This window comes from Macaca nemestrina, chromosome 5 (genome assembly GCF_043159975.1).
Source record: "Macaca nemestrina isolate mMacNem1 chromosome 5, mMacNem.hap1, whole genome shotgun sequence".
NCBI lineage: Eukaryota > Metazoa > Chordata > Mammalia > Primates > Cercopithecidae > Macaca > Macaca nemestrina.
In genome coordinates this window covers 68,720,325-68,745,286 of record NC_092129.1, presented here as the reverse complement: position 1 = coordinate 68,745,286, position 24,962 = coordinate 68,720,325, and the positions used below count along the sequence as shown (strand labels likewise).

At 43.0% G+C, this 24,962-nt stretch overlaps 1 protein-coding gene across 2 annotated transcripts in view; it reads left to right on the top strand.

Moving 5' to 3' along the window:
- The window catches only part of LOC105489010 (LDL receptor related protein 11), a 40,741-nt gene extending 15,779 nt beyond the window's left edge, over positions 1–24,962 (top strand). The window contains exons 3-7 of one of the 2 annotated variants that reach the window (XM_011753576.3): positions 140–281; positions 5,848–5,973; positions 7,027–7,239; positions 17,379–17,474; positions 23,044–24,962. In XM_011753576.3, coding sequence (XP_011751878.2) covers positions 140–281; positions 5,848–5,973; positions 7,027–7,239; positions 17,379–17,474; positions 23,044–23,198 — 732 coding nt within the window. In that variant the 3' untranslated portion in view covers positions 23,199–24,962. The remainder of the gene's footprint in view (positions 1–139; positions 282–5,847; positions 5,974–7,026; positions 7,240–17,378; positions 17,475–23,043) is intronic. The other variant, XM_071096588.1, reaches the window with a different exon arrangement.

The window sequence follows — 24,962 nt, the reverse complement described above, 5'->3', positions numbered from 1 at the left end:
TGTAGTTCAGCAGCCTCAGGCTGGAGTGCAGAGGCAGGTCCCGGGGCTGCTCTGAGGACATGGACTTTCGGTAGAGGATGGTGTTGGACTCGGAGCTCAGGACTGCTGCTCAATGTCATGTGTCGCATCTGTGTGGCAGGTGCCTCAATCAGGAACCCTGAAGCTGTCCCACCTACAGGAGGGAACCTACACCTTCCAGCTGACAGTGATGGATACGGCCGGGCAGAGAAGCTCTGACAACGTGTCAGTGACGGTGCTTCGTGCGGCCTACTCCACAGGAGGTGAGAAGAAGGCCCTTCCCTCGCTTCCCACTGCTTATGGAAGGCGGCGTCGTTGGCATCGTTGGTGCTTTGTCTTCTGGCTCTGCACTCCATGGGCTCTTCCACTTTATTTTTGGTTATTGCTGAATGAGAGAGTCTTTGCTAAAAATACAATAACAAAAGCAGGCTCTCTTCTGTTTTGGGCTTAGTTGATGCTACTGGGTTGGGGTGGAGGGAGCACTCCAGGGGATGAGAAGAGATGCTCCCGCTTTTCTTGACTTCATCAAAGACAATTGCCCGGCTATTCTGGGAGAGGACTTTGTTTACAGATGGATGCTCCATTTGATGCATCTGTTCCAAGAGGGAAGCTAAGGAGTTTAGTGAAACCAGCTGAACTCGTGGAAGCAGAGAGTGGAATGGTGGTTACTGGAGGCTGTGCGGGGGACCGACTGGGAAAGGAGAGACACTGGTCAAAGGGTACAAAGTGTCAGTGAGACCGGAGGAACAGGTTCTGGTGATCTGTTGCACACCATGGTGACTATAGTTAATGATAATGTATTATCTGTTTCAAAATTGCTAAAAGAGTAGGTTTTAAATGTTGTCATCACAAAAAGATTACAAGTAGGGGAGATGATAGATATGTCAGTTAGCTTGATTTAATCATTCCACAATGCAAACATATATCAAAACATCACATTGTGCCTCATAAATATATACTCTCCTTTTTTGTCAATTAAAAATACATATAAAAAGGAAAAGGCATACCACAGGATTGAAGAAAGACTTGGCTCTTGGGTGTAATCAATTGCTGATATAATAAATCACTTCAAAAATATTAGAAAGAGAAAGAGTGCAGCTAAGGAGTATGGTTAAAATTAATTGAAATATGCAAAGGACACGTCAATTTGAAAGTACTGCCTACACATTTTCATAGACTACACAGATGCATAGCTATATTAATATTACTTTAAATACATTTGATGGTTGTCACATTCTTTTGTACAATGTAACAATGTAAAATTTATTTCATTCATCTATGTTTCTTTTCTAAAGATCTACTTTTTTTTTTTTGACATGGAGTTTTGCTCTTGTTGCCCAGGCTGGAGTGCGATGGTGTAATCTCAACTCACTGCAACCTCCGCCTCCTGGATTCAAGCAATTCTTCCGCCTCAGCCTCCCAAGTATCTGGGACTACAGGCGTGTACCACCATGCCCTGCTAATTTTGTATTTTTAGTAGAGACAGGGTTTCACCATGTTGGCCAAACTGGCCTCAAATTCCTGACCTCAGGTGATCTGCCTGCCTCAGCCTCCCAAAGTGCTTAGACTACAGGCATGAGCCACCGCGCCCAGCCCCATCTACATTTCTAAGAAAGATTAGGTCATCAAATTTTAAAAAATATCCATTGCATGGAACTTAGCGACACTAAAGATATTGTAGTATTGTAGAGGGAACCCCTCACCACATACACGATTCACTTCTGGAGAGGTGCTAGGATCTTGTACATTTAAATATCCTGTTGCTCGGTCATTATGTATTTTCTTAGTGTATGCAGCATGCAGGAACCTTGCCAGGCACTGGGGATAGAGTGGTGCACTGGTGGTCCCTGACTTCCTGTCACCAGCCATCACTCTGGTAAACTTGCAGTAAGTCTCTGACATTGTTGAATTCTCAGTATTCACTACTCAGGATCTAGATGGTAATTAAGCCAGCAGTGTGCAGAATGAGGATAAAAGAGTTGGAACAGGACTGTAATTTACTTGTACTATATTGGATCTAGACCTCTATCAAAAACAGAGGTTAGTATGCATACTGGAAATGAAATTTTCCGAGGAGTTAGAGATTTTAGAATCCTAAGGACTTGTCAACTTTGGTAATTTTCATAGATGACATTAAAAATTTGTTTGGCTGATCACTCCCTGCCCAGCCAGGGGTTAAGCTTACAGAAGGAGGGTAACCACAGAAGGAGGGTAAGCCACAGAAGGAGGGTAAGTTACAGAAGGAGGGTAACCATTCACAGACAGGACAGGCACCAAACTCCAGCCCATACCAGCACTGTGAGGTCACCAGTGATAGCAAGTAAACAGAGTCTGTCCAGCCCAGCCTGGATTCCATCAGCCCTGCCGATTCATTGCAGCTGGACAGCAGAGCCAGCCAGCTACTCAAAACATCGTTGATCCCTTGGCCACCAGGACCAGTGGAGACATGACACTGGCTCCAGCAGGGATGGCTCACTTCTGTAGAACTGGGCGCCCTCTAGAGGGCTTTCCCCCTGGGTACGAGGACTCACCTGGACAGGGTCTGAGTCAAGTGCTGACTCTGGGAGGAAAGGACTCTTGGGAAGAAGACACAGAAACCCTGTCATCCCCACAGAAATCAGAAAAGGATAGCTCTTGTACAACTGAGGTGCCTGGGAGGGAGGAAGGGCCTGCACTGATAGGAGCAGATGGCCAGCACCTCACCAGCCACTTGTTTGCCCTGGTTTATTTACTCAGGCAGCTTTCCGGGCTCCAGAGGTAAATTGCCAGCTGTAAATTTCTGGCCCTTCTCCAAGATAGTAATAAACTGTATTTGAAGTGGCAGAGAGTGATGCATGAGTCATTTTTGTTTACTCAATGGCTGCTTGAGTATATGTCCTGTGTGGGTAACTTTATATGGAAAATAAAAAGGAATTGGTGTAGTACTAACTGCTGTCTAGAATCACTTACTGGTTATATTGGAATAACATGCTATGAATTAAAGTTAATAAAACACCACAGAGAGACATTGGAAAATAGAGGTAGAAGAGACAAGTGTTTCCCACCCGTCCACTGTATGTATTGGTCTTGCAATGAATGACCCAGATGTTATGGTAACCAAGGGTGACACCAGCTGAGGTAGACAGATGAGCAGGTACCCTGCTTATATGATAATAACTTAGTTCAATTTTTAGTAAGTTGACATTTTGAACATTTTTCATGTTTAGAAAAATGATCTATTCAAACAGCAAGCCAGCAAGCTCTTCCAACATGATCTAGCTCAGCAGTCTGAGCTGAGTTGTTCGAGACATTTTTAGGGTGAGAAAGAAGATAGCAGAGTTTATATTTTTGTTGATTTTTAATTTTTTTCCTTAAAATTTCAGTATATTTCATAAGATACACCCATGTTAGTACAGTAGTATGCACATATTATTTATAAATAAACTGGACTAGCCAGATGTTGTGAAACACGCCTGTAATCCCAGCTACTCAGTAGGCTGAGATGTGAGAATTGCTTGAGAATGGGAGGTGGAGGCTGCAGTGAGCTGAGATTGTGCCACCGTACTCCAGCCCGGGGCGACACAGCGAGACTCCGTCTCAAATAAATAGATAAATAAATAAACTGGAGATGCCTGTTCAACAATATATATATTGATCAGGATGCATGATCAAAAAAGTTTGGAGGCTGCTAATCCAAAAATAGAAAATTTACAAATATGGATCCATCTCTAAAACCACCAAGGAATAAATAAAACCTTGAGATATTTGGGATTTTCATGCCATGAATTTAAGAAACCTGACGAGGAACTGTATCCCGCTTGATACCCAGCGTGTCCCCTACCTCCGCTCCCTGCTTCTTCCCAGTGGCCAGAGCTGACTCTCCTTCCGGCCCATATTCTCAGTCATGACTGCAGGCTCTTTGCTTCCTCTTCTTCCACAGGAGCTTCTATCAGCATTTATTTTCTTTAACCTCTCTTCCTCCTGGATCAGTATATCTTCAAATTGCCTTACACCAAGATAGACTCCTTTCCCAACCTCTTGATTTAACCACTTTTCAATAAAAGATGTGTCCAAGGCTGGGCGTGGTGGTTTACATCTGTAATCTCAGCACTTTGGGAGGCCGAGGCAGGAGGATTGCTTGAGTCCGGTAGTTCAAGACCAGCCTGGGTAACATAGTGACACCCCATATCTAAAAAAAAAACAAGTGTGTGTCCAAGATTTCACTTGGGTTTGTGAACTCTGCTCAGCCATTTGGTTTTGAAGGAATGTCATGTAATCTGCCACTCCCCCATGTTCCTGAGAGAATTGTCTAGTCCATTCTGTCCCTGTAAAACTGTGGAGCGCCTATGACCTGCTTCTAGCCTTATGCCTTAGTCCATGTTGCCAGTACCAGATAGTCACCTGGTTCTCATCTAGCTAAGTCATAAAGTTGGCTTAATCAAGAGAGAGGGAAAATGCATTTCAGGAAAATATTTGTAACTCCTATAAATTGCACTGCAAATTAAAAGCTCCTAAGAACTCCAGAAGGGAGAAAATGTCTTTTTTTCTTTTTTCTTTTTTTTTTTTTTTTTTGAGACAGAGTCTTCTGTCGCCCGAGCTGAAGTGCAGTGGCGCAATCTTGGCTCACTGCAACCTCTGCCTCCTGGACTCAAGTGATCCTTCTGCCTCAGCCTCCCGAGTAGCTGGGACTACAGGTGCATGCCACCTCGCCTGGCTAATTTTTTGTATTTTTAGTAGAGATGGAGTTTCACTGTGTTAGCCAGGATGGTCTCGATCTCCTGACCTCATGATCCGCCCGCCTTAGCTTCCCAAAGTGCTGGGATTACAGGTGTGAGCCACCACGCCCAGCCAATGTCATTATTTCATGAAACTAAATTCATGCCAGCCCATAACTAAATATTTTGTTTATTCTCTACAGTATCAGGGATGTTATGATAATCAACAAATAGGATTCAATAGTAAAAAGTTAATCTCAATGAAAAGTATTACTTAGGAAACAAGAATGTAAGACATAGCATATGTAAAATAGTACCTCTGGGCCAGGGACGGTGGCTCACACCTGTAGTCCCAGCACTTTGGGAGACCGAGGCAGGTGGATCAGTTGAGGTCAGGAGTTCGAGACCAGCCTGGCCAATAAGGTGAAACCCCATCTCTACCAAAAAATACAAAAATTAACCAGGTGTGGCCGGTGCATGTCTGTAGTCCCAGCTACTCCAGAAGCTGAGGCAGGAGAATCTCTTGAACCCGGGAGGTGGAGGTTGCAGTGAGCCGAGATTGCGCCACTGCAACTTCAGCCTGGGCAACAGGGTGAGACCTCATCTTAAGTACGTACGTAAGTAAATAAATAAATAAATAAAATGGTACCTCTGTTAAAACATAGCCAACTGCCATCCATTGAGTGGGACGGTGTTAGGTGGCCTCCTGCAGAACAATCAACAGCCAGAAGAAGAGGTTCCAACAATGGCGTGTAGGAATGAATGCAGAGGGAGACAGCTGAGGCGGGGAAGCAAAGGTGGAGTGAGACCTGGGCTGCTGCTTCTCTGTGCCACCTCCTGAGCAAGGCAAGCATGGAGAACAGCCCTCAGACCAAGAGCCCCTGAGGCGTCCAAAGAATTAAGTTGGGAGGCTCAAAAAGAGCCTTCCTGCCTCTTCAGAACCTGTTGCTCAAACTGTTAGGTTTGCCTGATTATTTGCGTCTCTTCCCCCAAATGCATTTTATCATCCCCACAGACTCCCGTTTGTCATCCCCATCTTGATTTTATCATCCCCACGGACTCCCCTTTGTCATCCACATCTTGAGAATCTGAACTTCTCCTGCACTCCTGTGACTTGAGATTTGTTTACAAACAGGATGTTTGCACACTTGCTCGCGCTACCACTTCTTCTGTGACGATGGCTGCTGCATTGACATCACGCTCGCCTGCGATGGAGTGCAGCAGTGTCCTGACGGGTCTGATGAAGACTTCTGCCAGAATCGTGAGTTGGCTGTGTCACATTGCCAGGCAGTGGCTGGAAGGGATGGAGTTGGGAGGTCTGTGTTCTGAGAATAAAACGCAAATGCAGTGTCCTTCCCCTGCTTGATTTTGGTTATAACTTTACATGTAAAAGCTATGCCTTAAATGAGAATTCAGTATGTCTCCAGTCTAAGTCGCAAATGTCAAATTTTCAATATTGCTTATGTTTTTAATTTTTTTCAATTTTCCAGGATTTTTCTATCCTAAAAATGCTGCATATCATGTGGTTTCTTAAAAACTGACGTGATTTGATGTTTTGTTTTGATAATTTTTTAAAGAAAATTTACAATACACCAGGGTATGGCTAAGTCAGAGCCAGAGCTGTAAATCAGTCTTATAATGTCATACACATAGAAATGCCCTGTAAGAAAGAAGAAAAACTGACAAAAGTCTAATGAAGTATGGATTTGAGGAAGGACAAAGAGTGGCAAAACCTTAAGTTTACATTTAGTATTTGTCCATTTCTTTTTCTTTCTTTTTCTTTTTTTTTTTTTTTTTGACACCAGTTCTCACTGTCACCCAGGCTGGAGTGCAGTGGCACGATCATGGCTCACTGCAGCCTCAACCTCCCCAGGCTTAGGCGTTTCTCCCACCTCAGCCTCCCCAGTAGCCAGGACTGCAGGCATGTGCCACCATGCCCAGCTAATTTTTGTTAATTTATTGTAGAGATGGGGTTTTGCCTTGTTGCCCAGGCTGGTCACGAACTCCTGGGCTCAAGTGATCTCCTACCTCTGCCTCCCAAAGTGCTAGGATTATAGGCATGAGCCACCATGCTGGGCCCTGTCCATTTCTTTATGTGTAACATTTGGAAAGCTGACTATTGGAAGAAGAAAGAACAGATTACCCATTTGAAAACAAGAGAGAATAGATTTTTATGGTCCTCTGACATGTCTTAGATGAGTGGGCTGTTATATCCAAATATCCGTGATTCTAAATGAGCTGCAGATGTAGTGCTTTTAGTATTAAAGCTCAGAAAAGAAATCCAGCAACTAACAGTAGCTCTTCCACACTTCAGTGGGCCTGGACCGCAAGATGGTAACCCACGTGGTAGCTAGTCCTGCCCTGCCAGGAACCACAGGGCCGAGTGAAGATGCAGGGGTTGACTCCTTGGTGGAAAAGTCTCAGAAAGCCACTGCCCCAAACAAGCCACCTGCATTATCAAACACAGAGAAGAGGAATCATTCCGCCTTTTGGGGACCAGAGAGTCAAATCATTCCTGTGATGCCAGGTAAGGATTCAGGGCAGGTTCTCAACGAAGAACCTTGTTTTCTGTAGTCAAACTTGGCTCACAATTAAGTTTATGTTTGAAGAGTGTTAAGCAAGTATCTTGAAATAAGAGTTGAAATTAAGAAGTTAGCCAGAAAGGGGGGGAAAAACCTTGACATTTGCACTAATGTATAGTAAGGGACACTTAACTAAATACACTCATGCATATATACCTACTCCAGAGATACCAATGCATTTATTTGTAAATACATTAACATTTAGCTTACAGAAACCAATACCCTAAAGTGTTAAATTTTAGGTTGCTTTGAAATGAAACAGCATAATCATTATGTATTTGTGTAAATCCTCTTCACCCAAGCAAGGGAACATTTAAAAAAGTCATCTTGAAAGAGATGCATGTGCTAGTAATTCAATGTTATGCCTCCAATTTAACTAAATCTATCACTAAAAAAAGTAAGGCTAATAAGATTTATTTTATTTTATTTTATTTTTGAGACAGGGTCTCACTCTGTTGCCCAGGCTGGAGTACAGTGACGCGATCACAGCTCACTGCAGCCTCAACTTCCCAAACTCACATGATCCTCCCACCTCAGCCTCCTGAGTAGCTGGGACTATAGGTGTAGTAGCTGGGACCATCATGCCTGGCTAGTTTTTGTATTTTTTATAGAGACAAGGTTTTGTCATGTCGCGCAGGCTGGTCTTGAACTCCTGGGCTCAAGCGATCTGCCCACCTCGGCTGGCCTCCCAAAGTGCTAGGATTATAGGTGTGAGTCACTGCACCTGGCCTAAAATACATTCGCATGACTAAAGCATTACAGAATTTAGCCAGATGAAGTGACTCACCTATAATCCCAGCTACTCTGGAGGCTGAGGCAGAAGAATTGCTTGAGGTCAAGAGTTTGAGACCAGCCTGGGCAACATAGTGAGACCTTGTCTCAATCAATCAATCAGTAAGTATTACAGGATTCCATCATTTTTTTCACACTTATTATTTGCATGATTATGTGACATGAGACAGAAATAGAGATTATCACATTTCCAAAAGCTTTTGTAATGTCTTTTCAGACTCCGCATAAATTGTATTGAAATAACCTGACATGATTTTAGTAGGTTTATTAAGAAAAATTTTTGTTCATTGTACAAGATATGGAAGATGCAAAATAATTTAAGGACAGTGAACTTAAAATGCCACCTCTTTTGAAAACTGCTTTTAATATTTGTTATATTTCCTTCTACTCCTTTGTTTACGTGCCTTGTAGATTTTAAGTGCCTCCATAAAAATTTGTCTGCAAAACATTGCATTCTAAGGGGCTTTTCTTTCTGAGTTTTGGTTAAGTATATTGCAAGTGTCTGCTTTTTTGGTCCATTCCTTGTTGGTACTGCCACCTACTGGTAAAATCAGTAAAATCGGCAAGCCTTTGGATGTGGTTTTAGTGGGTTTTCTCTGCTTAAGACAGTTTGTATGGAGAAGAGCGTCACAACCTAAGAAACAGAGTCAGGGGAGACCAGGCGTCTTTGGCAGGACTGCCAAAGGGGTGAAGAGTTTATGGAGAGATCTGTGTTATCAGAGGCCAGGATGGATGAATTCCTACCATCTCACTGTGGTGGAGAGAACCGCGTGAGCATGAACAAATTAGCTGAAAGTAGAGTCGAGACCAAAGCCCGTCTTGGCTCTACCTTTAGAACCTTGAATAAGTCCCTTCATATCTCTAGACCTCAGTTGCCTCATCTGTTAATAAGGGACTTCAACCAGATGTCCTCCAAGGTGTTGTCCAGCACTGAGGAATGATAAATAGGCTGACATTCATACTTTACCCCATCAGCCCTTACCCATGCTAGGTGTTGCTCATTTATCCCAGCACTGTCCCATGGGGAATGTGGACTTAGCTCAGAATCCTTTTGAAAATAGTGCTGCAGGCTAGAAGCCATTATTCTCAGCAAACTAACGCAGGAACAGAAAACCAAATACTGCATGTCCTCACTTAGAAGTGGAAGCCGAATGATGAGAACACATGAACATATGGAGGGAAACAACACACACTGGGGCCTGTCAGAGGGTGGGAGGTGGGGTGAGGGCAGCATCAGGACGAGTAACTAGTGGATGCCGGGCTTCATACCTAGGGATGGGATGATCTGTGCAGCAAACCACCATGACACATGTTTACCTGTTTAACAAACCTGCACATCCTGCACATGTACCCCAGAACTTAAAAGCTGAAGGAAAAAAAAGAAAATAATGCTCCAGGCTGCCACCTGCGGCTGATGGGAGTCAGCACCCAATTTCCAATCTATTTATGATCTCCCCTTTTGCTTTTTGATAACCAACCTTTGGATTTGGTTATGAAGATGTGAAGAACGGCCTTTCACAGATGCAGAGAGATTAGATGTCCAGTTATTATAACATATTAGGGTTTTTTCAAATTATTAAAATAATACAGATTTACTGTAGAAAATACAGAAAAATACAAAGAAAGTTAAAAACATCTAGCAAAACTCACCATTAAAATTTTGTTACATTTTCTTCTGGTTACTTTTATTCATACACATATACATATTTATTCCATTTTTAACAAAAGCAGGATAATGCTTTTATAAAACTTTTTTCTTACTCATGAGCGTTTTCATGTATTATTTCATCAAAAACACACTTGTTGAAAGTCCTGTGGTGAAGAAAGTGGGAAGAAAATAGCAAAACTTTGAAAATGTTAGAGAGAGCCCTCACATCCTGTAGTTTCTGTTCAGACAGCAGCTGTCCCTGCCCTCCCCCTCTGCTATCCCTAAGACCACCAGACTAGAGTCCCCAGCCTCTGATTTCATGTAAGTTAAAGACCCATAAGTAGATTTAAAAGTGCATTATTGGCCAGGTGCGGTGGCTTACACCTGTAATCCCAGCACTTTGGGAGGCCAAGGCGGGCGGATCATGAGGTCAGGAGATGGAGACCATCCTGGCTAACACAGTGAAACCCCATCTCTACTAAAAATACAAAAACTTAGCCGGGCATGGTGGTGGACACCTGTAGTCCCAGCTACTCCGGAGGCTAAGGCAGGAGAATAGTGTGAACCCAGGAGGTGGAGCTTGCAGTGAGCCGAGATTACGCCATTGTACTCCAGCCTGGGCGACAGAGCGCGACTCCGTCTAAAAAAAAAAAGTGCATTATTGTTCATGGCACATGCCTGGAGGACCATCAGCTAGTATAATAAATATGGATGAGTTAAATTCACTGCTGCCTCCTTCCTGCACAGACATGTGGTGAGGACAAATAAGACTTAGCTCGGCTGGGCACCGTGGCTCACGCCTGTAATCCCAGCACTTTGGGAGGCCGAGGCAGGCGAATCATGCGGTCAGGAGTTCGAGACCAGCCTGGCCAACATGGTGAAACCCCATCTCTACTAAAAATACGAAAAATTACCTGGGCATAGTGGCAGGCACCTGTAATCCCAGCTACTCGGGAGGCTGAGGCAGGAGAATTGCTTGAACCCAGGAGGCGGAGGTTGCAGTGATCCAAGATTGTACCACCGCACTCCAGCCCAGGTGACAGAGTGAGACTCCGTCTCAAAAAAAAAAGAAAAAAAAATACTTAGCTCATGGAAGACTTGTTAACAAGATGCTAAAATTAATACTAACAGTGTAGCATGCAAAGTAGTGAGATGTAGTTTTTCACCTATGACATTGACAATGATGAAGAATTATAATAATGTTTCTAAGAGTAGAGAGAAACAACTCTCACACTGCTGGTAGCAAGGCAGTTAGTATGTCCTTCTAGAGGCCAGTTTCTGAAGTCTTAAAACTATGTATATGGTCAGGCGCAGCGGCTCACACATATAATCCCAGCACTTTGGAAGGCCAAGGCAGGTGGATCACTTGAGGCCAGGAGTTCTAGACCAGCCTGGCAACATGGCAAAACCCCGTCTCTACAAAAACTAGAAATTAGCTGGTCGTGTTTACCTGTAATCCCAGCTACTTGGAAGGCTGAGGTGGGAGAATCACTTGAGCCTGGGAGGTCGAGGCTGCAGTGAGCTGTAATCGCACCACTGCACTCCAGCCTAGGTGACAGAGTAAGACCTCATCTCTAAAACAAAACTATGTGTGCTTTGACCCAATTATCCCACTTTGGGGGATTTATTCCACACAGGTTACTGAGGATAAAATGAAGGTTTGTGCAGACATTCGGTTACACCAGAGAATGCATGCTCAGTACACTCTGAGCCCCCGGGCAGGAGGAGCACAGAGCTCCAGTGTGGCCTGTGTTTGCTCAGCATGTAAAGGCACAATGGCTGGATTGTTAGCCATGGTCACAGCCTTAGGGCCTGTTCTCTGTGTGGTCCAAGTCATTCATTAACAATTCCATCCTCTTGTATGCAAGCTACCCCAAGGAAACACATCTGGTTTCCAGCCCTACAAAGGGCTAGAAAAGTGGTGCTATATCCGCATTCACGTGGAATCTGATTTTTTGAAACTTGAGAGTTCGTGGGCATGTTAAAGTATTTCTTCTGGATCATCCTGCATGCTCTGTGGCAGCTGGAAATGAAATGGAAACAGCTTCCATCCAGCTGCCAACTCCCTCTGTAAATGTGTCGCCATGCATAGTAAACATAATACATTCAGAAGAGAGGACAAATCGTTTCCTAAGACATTAACTCTTCCAGAAGGATCATTACCAAAAGTAACTATTTCCAGAAGCAAGTGATGTAATTGTTTTGTTTTGTTCTGATTCGCCACACTGGCTAGAGCCTGTGATTGGATGTGTGAAAGTGAAGCATTTCTCTATGGCGTTCCTTATGCTGAAATTTAGGAAGGCAGTCTGGGAAATCATAGTGAATTCCTTCATGGAATGTAAAGCGCAGAAATTCACATTTCAAATACCCAGAAGGCAGGGCAAGGTCCCTGGGTAATCCCAGAGTCCATGGCAACTGCGCCTTCTGAAGTCTCCGGTGCACACTGCCTGCTGACTGATACCTGATCCTCCCACTACCTACACCACCATCTTCCTCTCCCCAGGGAATAAGGGCATTTAAGAAAATGTTCTTTAAAAAAAAAAAAAGAAAGAAAAAAAAATTTAAAAATAAAGAGCTCTTGGCCGGGCGCGGTGGCTCAAGCCTGTAATCCCAGCACTTTGAGAGGCCAAGACGGGCGGATCACGAGGTCAGGAGATCGAGACCATCCTGGCTAACATGGTGAAACCCCGTCTCTACTAAAAAAAATACAAAAAACTAGCTGGGCGAGGTGGTGGGCGCCTGTAGTCCCAGCTACACGGGAGGCTGAGGCAGGAGAATGGTGTAAACCTGGGAGGCGGAGCTTGCAGTGAGCTGAGATCCGGCCACTGCCCTCCAGCCCAGGCGACAGAGCAAGATTCCGTCTCAAAAAAATAAATAAATAAAATAAAGAGCTCTTTAATTTTGACAACTGAAGATTCAGAAAGAACTTGCATAGTTTTTTAAATGAACCCACCTCGAGGTTAGGTCCCTTTTGCAAGTACAGTTAGCCAGTTTCTCTACTGCATCTTTAATAAAGCTTTGTCCAAGACTTTCCTAAAAATAATTTAAAAGTGTGTGATTTTGCCTGAGTATGAGTAAATAAATATAGTATCAACTTGGCTCTTGGAGTAAAAAACTCATATTTGCTAGCTGTGACCTTGAGAGCAGTATGGTTCAATGGAAAACTCCTGCTTTGGGTCAGTCCTGGGTTCTAATTCGCACCACCAATTACTAGCTAGTAGGTAATCAGTTTCTCTAAACTTCATTTCCTTACCTGTAAGAGAATAATAATCTCAGCTGGGCGTGGTGGCTCACGCCTGTAATTCCAGCACTTTGGGAGGCCAAGGCAGGTGGATCACCTGAGGTAGGGAGTTTGAGACCAGCCTGACCAACATGGAGAAACCCCATCTCTACTAATAATACAAAAATTAGCCAGGTGTAGTGGTGCATGCCTGTAATCCCAGCTTCTCAGGAGGCTGGGGCAGGAGAATCACTTGAACCCAGGAGGCGGAGATTTCAGTGAGCCCAGATCGCGCCATTGCACTCCAGCCTGGGCAACAAGAGCAAAATTCCATCTCAAAAAAAAAAAAAAAAAGAGGATAATAATCTCTCATAATATGACTACAAAGAATGCATGAGATATTATATGTAAATATAATTTATGTCTCTCAGTAAATGTTAATGCGATATGAATTTTTGCTAGAACATTCAAGTCCAGTGGTATTCACTAGGAAACCAGGGTAAGAGAGCACCAAGTGTATAAGGCAGTTAATTCAAATAAAAATTAGAAATAGTGGGTTGGGCACGGTGTCTCACGCCTATAATCCCAGCACTTTGGGAGGCCAAGACGGGCGGATCACGAGGTCAGGAGATCAAGACCATCCTGGCTAACACGGTGAAACCCCGTCTCTACTAAAAAATAGAAAAAAATTAGCCGGGTGTGGTGGCAGATGCCTGTAGTCCCAGCTACTCCAGAGGCTGAGGCAGGAGAATGGTGTGAACCCAAGAGGCGGAGTTTGCAGTGAGCCAAGATTGTGCCACTGTACTCCAGCCTGGGTGACAGAGTGAGACTCCGTCTCAAAAAAAAAAAAAAAAAAAAATAGAAATAGTGCAGTGGTGTTTCCAGTACTGAGTTCCTTTAAGAATTAAGATGAGCAAGCTTTCATCTTCATTGAGAAGAAACAGAGTGGGGTGAACACTGTAAATGCAGTTATTTTATGTTTTTTTGTTGGGTGAAAGACAAGCCAGTTAATCCTCTGAAAAAAATCGAGAGTTAGTGAATTTTGGCGCTTTGTTTTTATTCCTGACTCATTTTTATTTTTATTTTTATTTATTTATTTATTTATTTTTTTGAGATGGAGTCTCATTCTGTCACCCAGGCTGGAGTGCAATGGTACTGTCTAGGCTAACTGCAACCTCCACCTCCCAAGTTCAAGCGATTCACTTGCCTCAGCCTCCCAAGTAGCTGAGATCACAAGCGTGTGCCACCATGCCCAGCTAATTTTTGTATTTTTAGTAGAGATGGGGTTTCACCGTGTTGGTCAGGTTGGTCTCGAACTCCTGACCTCAAGTGATCCACCCGCCTGGCCTCCTAAAGCACTGGGATTACAGGCATGAGCCACCATGCCCAGACCCTGGCTCATTATTTTTAAAAAGTAGGACTTGAGTTTCCAACCATGTGATCTTACCACTTCCAAATTTATTATTGGAGAGAGAGATAAAGCAGAATGCATAGAAGTCACTTTGCAAGCTAACCTGGCATTATGGCATGGGGAGGAAGGAAAGGATGAAGGGAGAAGTGCCACAAGTGGTTTTTAGGTAATTTAGCAGTTTCATTTCCAAGCTGTTTCAGGGCTGCTAGTTTTGTGTGTGTGGCTGCTGGATGGACTGTTTTGCATATCAGTGATTTATATTTCTACAGAACAAATCTTGTGTTTCTTTTGGAGATCCACGAACAACTGGCATTTGAAAAAATCAGGCATTATTAACTTTAAAACAGTAATGTTTTCTATATCTCTACCAAGCAAAAACTCAGAAACATTCACTGAAGTTGAGTGTCTGCAGTAATCTAAACAAGGCTTACATTGAACCTTCAAAATATTATTGAAAATATTCATATTTTTAGGTCAGGTGCTCACACCTGTAATTCCAGCACTTTGGGAGGCCAAGGCGAGAGGATCGCTTGAGCTCAGCAGTTCAAGACCAGCCTGGGCAACATGGCAAAACCCCGTCTCTACAAAAAAATAGAAAAATTACTCAGGTGTGGTGATGCTTACCTGTAGTCCCAGTTACTTGGGAGGCTGAAGTAGGAGGATCACTTGAGCCTGGGAAGTTGAGGCTGCAGTGAGCTGAGATTACACCACTGCACTCCAGCCTGGGCAACAAAGGGAGACCCTGTCTGAAAAGAAAAAAAAAATACTCGTATTTTCAATATGGATATCAACACCATGAGATTTGCACCATAAAAGCAGTGGTTAAATATGTACCTTTTAACTACCTCACCTTGAGAAAAAGTGTAAAAAATTACTGGCCAAAAAAATTGCACTCTGTCTACTAGCAGTAAAAGTATAATAAAATAAATAAGCTTCATGGTCTTATTTTTCTGTATTAAATAGTGTTTTCCAATGTCAGCAGCTGTTTGCAATACTCGTAGTATAACTTCCTAGGCCAGAATCATATATAATAAAATCTTTTTGCTTTTCTTTTTTTTTTTTTTTTTGAAAAGGAGTCTCACTCTGTTGCCCAGGTGGGAGTGCGGTGGCACGATCTTGGCTCACTGCAACTTCTGCCTCCCAAGTTCAAGTGATTCTCCTGCCTCAGCTTCCCAAGTAGCTGGGATTACAGGCATGCACCCCGATGCCTGGCTAATTGTTTTGTATTTTTAGTAGAAATGGGGTTTTGCCATGTTGGCTAGGCATGGGACACTGCATGCTGCCCTTATATAATAATGTCTTATAGAACTACCTGACCTGGGATCAGGTATGGTATGAGAGAATCCAAGTAGCTGGAGAGGCCCTTGGTGACCACTGTCCTGGCTATTGCAGTGAGTTGGACAGTAACAGAACTCTATTTGCAGGGAAATCTGATCCTGCAGCCTATGAGCAATGGCTGTGTTTTCCTCATCTCTCTCCTGTCTGAGCTCAGAGTTTATGGAGAAAGCCCAAATTATTGGCTGTATGTAGGACCAACATACATGGATCTTTCTAGAGTAACAAGACACAGTAGACTGTCCCCAAAGTGCCAGGATTATAGGCGTGAGCCACTGCACCTGGTGCCACTGCACACTACAACTTTGTGACTTAGTAAATTTGCAAAATGCAAGTTACCAAAGAATTTTATATATGAACTTTAAATAGTCTTATTTCAGTTGCAGGAATTGGGAACATTTATGTTGATGCCATAAGAGTAAAGAAGCTTTAAAAATTTTTTTGTTTCTCAATAAAATTTGTCATTAGATTATTTCTAATTCATTGCCATTAAGCATTGTAATATTCAAAAATCCCACTTGAGGCTGGGCGTGGTGGCTCACACCTGTCATCGCAGCACTTTGGCAGGCTGAGGTGAGCAGATCACTTGAGCCCACCTAGAGAACATGGCAAAACCCCATCTCTACTAAGAATACAAAAATTAGCCAGGCATGGTGGCATGTATCTGTGGTCCCAGCTACTTGGGAGAATCGCTTGAGCCCAGGAGGTCAAGGCTGCAGTGAGCCATGATCGTGCCATTGCATGCAGGCCTGGACAACAGAGACCTTGTCTCAAAAGTAAATAGGCCAGGTGTGGTGGCTCACGCCTGTAATCCTAGCACTTTGGGAGGCGAAGGCAGGTGGATCACTTGAGGTCAGGAGCTCAAGACCAGCCTGGCCAACATGGTGAAACCCCATCTCTACTAAAAATACAAAAATTAACCAGGCGTGGTGTGCACCTGTAATCCCAGCTACTCAGGAGGCTGAGGCAGGAGAATTGCATGAACCCAGGAGGTGGACGTTGCAGTCAGCCAAGATCATGCCACTGCACTCCAACCTGGGCAACAGAGAGAGACTCTGTCTGAAAAAAAAAAAATAAGTAAAATAATAATAATAATTTCCCCCTCAGTATTATAACGCAGTAGTTAAGTAATACATCATTAAATTAGAAGTACTAGTTTCTACCAAGAAACCAGTTTGCATCCCAGCCCTGTGTGAACCTGGGTAAGAACCTGATCCTGAGCATAACCAGAAAAAAATTGAGCTATTTATACCTGCTATCCAGAGTTGTGGTGAGAAAGAGAAAGAGCATGTCTAAATGCCTTATATATACCTTTGTTTGTTCTTCAAAGAAAAACCTTTCTGGTTTCTGCTTTTCACGGCATGATATCCAGAGACTCCCTGTGACTCTTCTAGCCTGAGATCTCCCTTCTCCAAGAGGCGTGGTGGTAGTTCTGGTGCAGGGTGTGTCTTCCGCTCTCTCTGTCAGTGGTTTCGTATTAGCTGCGTACTCTGCTTTATTCAGTGGGTCACCTTAGTTATTTGCTGCTTAACTATCAACATAGGCCTTTGTTTAGTAGAGAAATAAACAAATCTTCTCTAAGGCCACCTTAAAAAAAAAAAAAAGGCTGTGTTTTCACATGTGTTTCCTGAAGTTTCTGATGCGTACACCTTCAATATATATTCTTTCTTTTCTGCAGATAGTAGTTCCTCAAGGAAGGACAGAAAAGAGGAAAATTACATTTTTGAGTCAAAGGGCGATGGAGGAGGCGGGGAACACCCAGCCCCAGAAACAGGTAAATGTCCACCTTGGAAACCCTTTGCAGACTGTAGTCTTCTCAGAACTGCATGCCCTCTGGCTGAGGATATTCCCTGAAGCCATGAGAGCTCCTGACAGGAGCAGTCCATCAGTGGACCGGAAGAACTGGCTCCTTGTTGCTTGTATTGCACTGCATCTTTGGGCTCCTGATAGTAACCTACCATCTTTGGACTTCAGCTGCCTTTTCTATACACCCTTCCAGGTGTGACACCTGTGGAAAATGTCATACTTGTGGCATGGTGGGAAATCACAAGCTTTAGAGTCAGATGCCACAATTCAAATCCTTGCTCAAAGCTAGGCACAGTCGCTCATGCCTGTAATCCCAGCACTTTGGGAGGCCAAGGCAGGAGGATCGTTTGAGCTCAGGAGTTCAAGACCAGCCTGGGCAATATGGCAAAATCCCGTCTCTACAAAAAAGTACAAAAATTAGCCAAGTGTGGTGACACTCGCCTGTAGTCCCAGGGAGGCTGAGGTGGGAGGATCACTTGAGCCTGGGAGGTCGAGGCTGCAGTGAGATAAGATTATGCCACTGCACTCCAGCCTGGGTGACAGAGTAAGGCCGTCTCAGAAAAAAAAAAAAAAAAAATTCTCGCTTACCCACTAAACTGTGTGACCTTGAGCAGGCTGTCTTATCTCCCTGGATCTCAAGTTTTCTCATTCTTAAGGTGAGGATAGTAACAATACCTGCCTCACAGGGTTGCTAAGAAGAATATATGGGATAATTAATCTAAAGCATTTAATGCACTGTGTGGCTCATATGATGAGCCAAATATAGAAATGATGGCAGTTATTACAGAGTTATTTACGATGAAAGAAGAGTAAAGGTCTTAGAGTACCTAGTTCTCTTTCCAAGTGCCCTAGTGACAAAGACAGAAGACAATAGGAATGAGGGAAGGTATAGGAAGTAGAATATTTACTAAGTGGAAGAAGAATACAATAATGTCATTAATTTTGGTTGATTTTAACTAGCAAGAAAAGACTTTGGACACCATCCTGTAGAAAGGCAGGCTTTAGTCTTAAATCCCACAGACTGGTAAAAGAAGCTTTAGGAGAATAAAATACAAACTTAAGTTATAAACATTGAGAAAACTTTATTTTTACCCTATTTATAATATCAGGACAATATTAAAATATAATGTTTAAACAAAAGATAGCTAAGAATAATCCAGATGTCAAGTATGTGGGTGACCCCCTTGGTCTGCTGGCCTCCTAGACTTAGCCTGTCCCAAGATATTTGAATAAAAGTGGCCCTGTGCCCTATCAAGGGAAAAGGAAAACCAGCCCCCCTCTTGCCTCCCCACCCATATGTATCCAGAGAGTCTCAGCTGTAGTTGGCTGTTGCCTATTCTGGTTGTTACATATATATATTTTTTAATTTTGTTGTTGAGACAGAGTTTCACTCTGTTGTCCAGGTTGGAGCGCAGTGGCACGATCTCAGCTCACTGCAGCCTCTGCTTCCCAGGTTCAAACGTTTCCCCTGCCTCAGCCTCCATAGTAGCTGGGATTACAGGCGCATGCTACCACACCCAGCTAATTTTTGTATTTTTAGTAGAGATGGGGTTTCGCCATGTTGGCCAGGCGGGTCTCAAAACTCCTGACCTCAAGTGATCCACCTGCCTGAGCCTCCCACAGTGCTGGGATTACAGGTGTGAACCACCATGCCCGGCCTGTTACATATTTTAAATGTCACCCCCATTCATATGAACGGAATACATAATTCATCACCCTAGCTGGTTACTGAGAATACCGTCATGGTGTGTTTTAGAAGGAGCTAGAAAGTTGTAAATCTCAAATTATCCAAACTAAGCCAACTAAATATTACAAGTCAAGAATAGTTTTCAATATTCTGGCAAGTACTTTTGGGAGATTCCATTTTCCTTGTCATAAAAGCATTAAACAGGAATCAGATCAGACAGTTCAGCAGCCTCATATCTGACTTAGCAAATAGAACATTTTCCCAGATCTTGTCTGTTTCATTGTTACCATAGCTAAACCTGAGCCCCCCGGCATTGGGATTGGCCTCTTCAACCACAGCTTCCTAACCCTTTAGCCTAAATGCTTGTGCTCATCTTTAAGCAAGTCCCCTGGACTGGGGCTGGGTGTTGCAGTCCAATTGGTGAGAAATGATTTGGGGTTCCTGGGGTTTTTGTGGGTATTGACCAAAGTCTTTTTTTGTCCCGTTCCTTTGTAACATGTGCACCTTATAGGAAGGCGGAGGGAGAATGACACCTTGGGGCCACTTAGCCTTGTCAGAACTTCTTTCATCAGGTGGAGACTAGGAGGCAGTAGTAGCTACTGAGGCCCCAAACTGCTGACATGGAGAGACCAGGCAGCCATCTTGACACCTCCAGGGCTGCTGTGTGTGGAATGAACAGCTGTAGAATCCAATGCCAGTCCATAGGTTTATCGCCGATTTGTGTCTCACAATTCTCTGGAGGAATGCTGGCCTCTTCCAGAACTTCGTTTGATTCCTAACAGTCTCTAAAGCAGCTTTCCCATCCCCTCCTCCGGCACCCAGACACTTTCAAACTGTTCTTAAGAATCTTGTTCAGGAGTTTTACCTGGGATTCTAAAAATACACCAGAGTTGAAGTGCAGTGAGTGTGTCATCAGCTCCAGGTCCTTTTGTCTTCAAGAGGCTGCCACCTATACCTGGGACCAGATTTAAGCCCAGTAAATCAAGACTGTCTGGAGTGAACTTCCTCAGCTACCTGCCCCCCAAATGTAAAAACTCATTTGGTTGCATTCGCCCCTCTTCCTCTCCTCCAGTACTAAAGGAAGAGGGGTCCCCTCTTTCCAAGGTCTCTCTCCCTGATCTGGATATAGCCCCTGATTTCCTCAGGTGCATTGCTCATCATCTCCTAGCTCTCCCACGTTTTTCATCTGTTTCTCTACTGGCTCATTCCCCTGACTGGGATCACCTTCAGATTTCTTAATATGTAAAGAAACAAAGTAACATCCTCCCTCTTCTGTCCTCCCATAAATGAATTACTAATTGCCAAATCCAGTGGGCTCTCCAGGCTTTCCCTCACTTGACCTCTCCTTAGCATTTGATTCAGCTGAGGACTTTCTTCTTGGACTAGTCTCTTTCCTCAGCTTCCAAAAGCCCACTCCCTACTACAGTGGTCGTCGTCCTGTTTCTCTGACTGGTCTTTTTCTGTTCTTTTTGGTCCTCTTCTTTTGTCTGCCCTCTAAATGCTGGTGTTTCCCAGGACCTTGTTCCTGGCTCACCTTTCTTCCTTTCTCTCTGGCTGTCCCACCCACTATCGTGACTGCAGCTACCAGCTTTATGCAGAAAGGCTCCCACATATTTAGGCCCAGATAATCCAAAAGCCTAAGAGAAAATTCCACCTGATCGCCTGTAGGCATCTCAATCTGAAAATGTCAAAAAATAAACTTATCTCCTTCAACCACCCAACAGTCTCTATCATACATCAAAATCACTCAAGCAAAAATCCTACAGACCAGATAGATGAACCACCGATTTTTATTAATACATCTATGCTTCATACATAATTTTATCATAGTAACTATAACATTTTGTTGCATTTTTTCCCATTTAAATGTCTGTCTACCCAGACTTAGTCGTTCAAAAACTGTCTCATTTACATTTTGCAGAAGTAGAGTACCATAGTGGTTAGAACCACAGGCTCTGGGGCTGTCCTGTCTGGGGTTATTTATTAGCTCTACCACTTAACAATCTTAGACCTAAGTCACTTCAGTCTTTCTCTTTTTTTTTTTTTTTAAGACGGGATCTTACTCTGTCACCCAGGCTGGAGTGTAATTTAAGAGCTCACTGAAGCCTCTACCTCCCAGACTCAAGTGATCCTCCTGCTTTAGCCTCCCAAAGCATTGGCGTTATAGACGTGAGCCACTGTGCCCAGCTTCACTTCTCTTTTTTTTTTTTTTTTTTTTTTGAGATAGGCTCTCACTCTGTCACCCAGGCTGGAGTGCAGTAGCCTGATCATGGCTCATAACAGCCTCAACTTTCTGGGCTCAGGTGATTGTCCTCCTTCAGCCTCTCGAGTAGCTGGGACTGCAGGTGCATGCCACAACTGGCTAATAATTTTTTGTAGAGACGAGGTCTCGCCACGTTTCCCAGGCTGATCTCGAACTCCTGGGATCAAGCAATTTGCCCACCTTTGCCTTCCAAAGTGCTGGTATCACAGGCCTGAGCCACCGTGCCTGACCCTCACTTCATTCTTGATACCTTACCTCCCTCATTTGTAAAATGGGGATAATAATGGCACCAATTTATGCGGTGGTTGTGAGAAATCAATGATTTAAGCTATAAAGCTGTTATTCTTGGCATTAGCTTATCTTGTGGGGGGTGGTATTTATTTACAAATAAAAGGATTACCAGCATTTAGCTCAGTGTCTGGCACATGGAAGAAGGCTTTTAATGAATGCAGAATGAATGAATAAATGAGAGCAAATGTTATAGAATGAGCTACACAAGGGAGATGTTTCTCCTCTAGTTCCGCCAGTCGGCAAGATCCCTACAGCTAAAAACAGTTCCACCATGTCATCTCCAGACCTGGCCTGGCCACAGAGTAGATCAGGCTAAAAATAGAGCCTGCTAAGCTAGATAAAAAAGACTGATCTTGGCACACCCTGTCCTTCCAGACTCCTGGAAGCCTTGCTACTTCTAGTCTGGTGTCAAGGATCTGCCTCACAGGAAAAACTAAACAGATGTTTTCCTTTAACGTCCAAAATCACACCAGCATATTTGGAAGTTAGTTTTCAACAAAGGTTCTACTGACTCAGTCGGTTCCCTGGATTTAGAAAGGAAATAAATTTCTTAAGCCCTAACCAGAACAAGAAATCAGGAGTTAGTTCATATTTAGTTGAAGAATGATCATGTATGAATCCATAAATATAGTCGATGACTACACACAAAAAAATTCGTGATGAGAATGCCTATTTCAGTTGGATGTAAGAGTGATGGTAATATGTGTACCCATTGATGCCATACAAATTTTGTAGGAAGCTGGTACAGAATTTGGTTTTAAAGAGGTCTGTGTTGGCCAGGCGCGGTGCTCACACCTGTACTCCTAGCACTTTGGGAGGCCAAGGCTGGTGGATCATGAGGTGAGGAGTTCGAGACCAGCCTGGCCAAGATGGTGAAACCCCATCTCTACTAAAAATACAAAAATTAGCTGGGTAGAGTGGCAGATACCTGTAATCCCAGCTACTTGGGAGGCTGAGGCAGGAGAATCACTTGAACCTAGGAGGTGGAGGTTGCAGTGAGCCGAGATTGAGCCACTTCACTCCAGCCTGAGCAGCAGAGCAAGACTTCGTCTCAAAAAAAAAAAAAAAAAAGTCTAGGTTTGGGACCTGAACCTGTAACTTACAGCCTCCTAGGCAAATAAGCAAATTATGGAACCTCGGTACACTTTAGTTAACCTGCAAAACAGTGGTAATGCTAATACCAATTTGTTTGGATGAAAATAAAATAGTGCATGAAAAGTGCTTATCATATAGTGACCAGTAGCTGTCACTGTGACTAATCACTGGCTTGCCCTCTTCATGTCTAACCTCCTCAAGGTGCGGTGCTACCTCTGGCGCTGGGTTTGGCTATCACTGCCCTGCTGCTTCTCATGGTTGCGTGCCGACTACGACTGGTGAAACAGAAACTGAAAAAAGCTCGTCCCATTACATCTGAGGAATCGGACTACCTCATAAATGGGATGTATCTATAAGAATGTAATTTAAATAGCTTGGGGCAAGGACATGTTTTGTTTATAATTTATACGTCTATTAAGTTCTGGATATTTACAGCTTCTTTCGTTTTTAATTGGGCCAAAAGATTCTGCAAATCCCAAATCTTTGTCTTTATTGTAAAAAAAAGTTCCTTAGGAAGTTGTAACATATTTTGCAATTTAGAGAGGAATTCATGATTAAAGATTTCTAAAAATATAATTCTGATTTATGTAAGCTGTCCCTGAAAATAGAAATTTGTACTTAGCTGAGAGAAAATTCAGTATTTCAGGAGGTGGTATTAGGATGACTGTGTTAACCCCTTACTTTTTAGAAGCCAACTCTTGGCCCCTTACCATGCTGGACTGCTATAGGCCCAGCTTCCTCTTGTTCTGTGGCCCTTTTCTTCCTCTTTGAAGCTCCCGATGTTCTTTTTCTTTTCCCCTCTAAACCTGTTTCTGAGAGTGGATCTCAAGTGAGTTCATGCCTTCAATCAGATGTTACTTATGGTGGGTATACCTAAATTATAAACCTTATGTACAGGTCAGTGAGCCTCAGGAAGATGAGTGTGGGTCCTTCCCAGTCCTCTGACATCATGTCATATAGGTGGCTGCCTCCTTAGACTGACCTTTGGGAGAAAAAAACCCAGACTTTGAATTAGAAAAGCTCTAAGATGGTCATGCAGTGAGATAGGAAATCAAGATGAAAGCAGAGAATCTGGCATGCCAAAAATGAACAGAAACTTAGTTGAGGGCAAAGAGAGCAAGGAGAACGTTTAATACTTCGCTACATCAAGTCAACACTGCTCCATGGTGAGATCACAGCAACTCATTTATATACATATAGCCTTTGTTGATGAAAGAGAAAAATGCCAATTGAAGAGAGGACATTGAGTGGATTCCTGGGTACAGCTTTTGTAAAAATATCATCATGGCTTTCATCCAGTGGAGTGAGTCGATTTTTTTTAATGTTATAAAACGTTAGAATGTGCCATCAGCTGATGCCAGGCTTATGTATTTCTAGGGCATAAAACAGTTTTTCAGAAATTCATCTTTATAGAAAACCAGCATCTAGCTTAGCATCTTTCCCCTTTTAATTTGTAGGCTTTTAAAGGCAAATTATTCCCACCATCACTTAACGCCGGGATTATACACATTCTAGAAATGATTCTGAGAGGAATGTATAGTATGGTATACTATACATATAGTATACTATCTACACTCACATGATATTCTTATTTACATATTTTTAACCATAAGTGGCAAATATTTAAAAATATTTGAAAAACACTCCAGGATCTAGTACACTTTATTTTTAGACTGACCCTGAAGTAGGTTGTTCTTTTAACAAAGGGTTTAATTTGGGTGGGGAATATAACATATCAAAATACATGAACAAATGGAAAGTTAATTCTAGAAAAGCAAAGAAATTGGGTATCATTTTTGTTTCTTGGGAAGCTAGTTTTGTTGAATGTTTAGAATTGAGCAAAGATTTAAATTTTTCAAGGGCAGTTTAGAAAAATTAACTTTGTGAATGAACTTAAGATGTCTGTACTCTATATGTGATGCTGTGCAGTTTTTGTATGGAAAGATGTCACCTATAGCCATAACCAATAAAATAAAAACTGATGAGGCATGCAGCTTTCAGCACATCTTTTATACCTGAAGAAATTAATTTTGTGTTGCTATGGTGTTGAAACATCTGAGAAAAGATGTTCTGTATCTATGTAAACATGATTCCTTTAATAAATTGTATTTTATTATTAA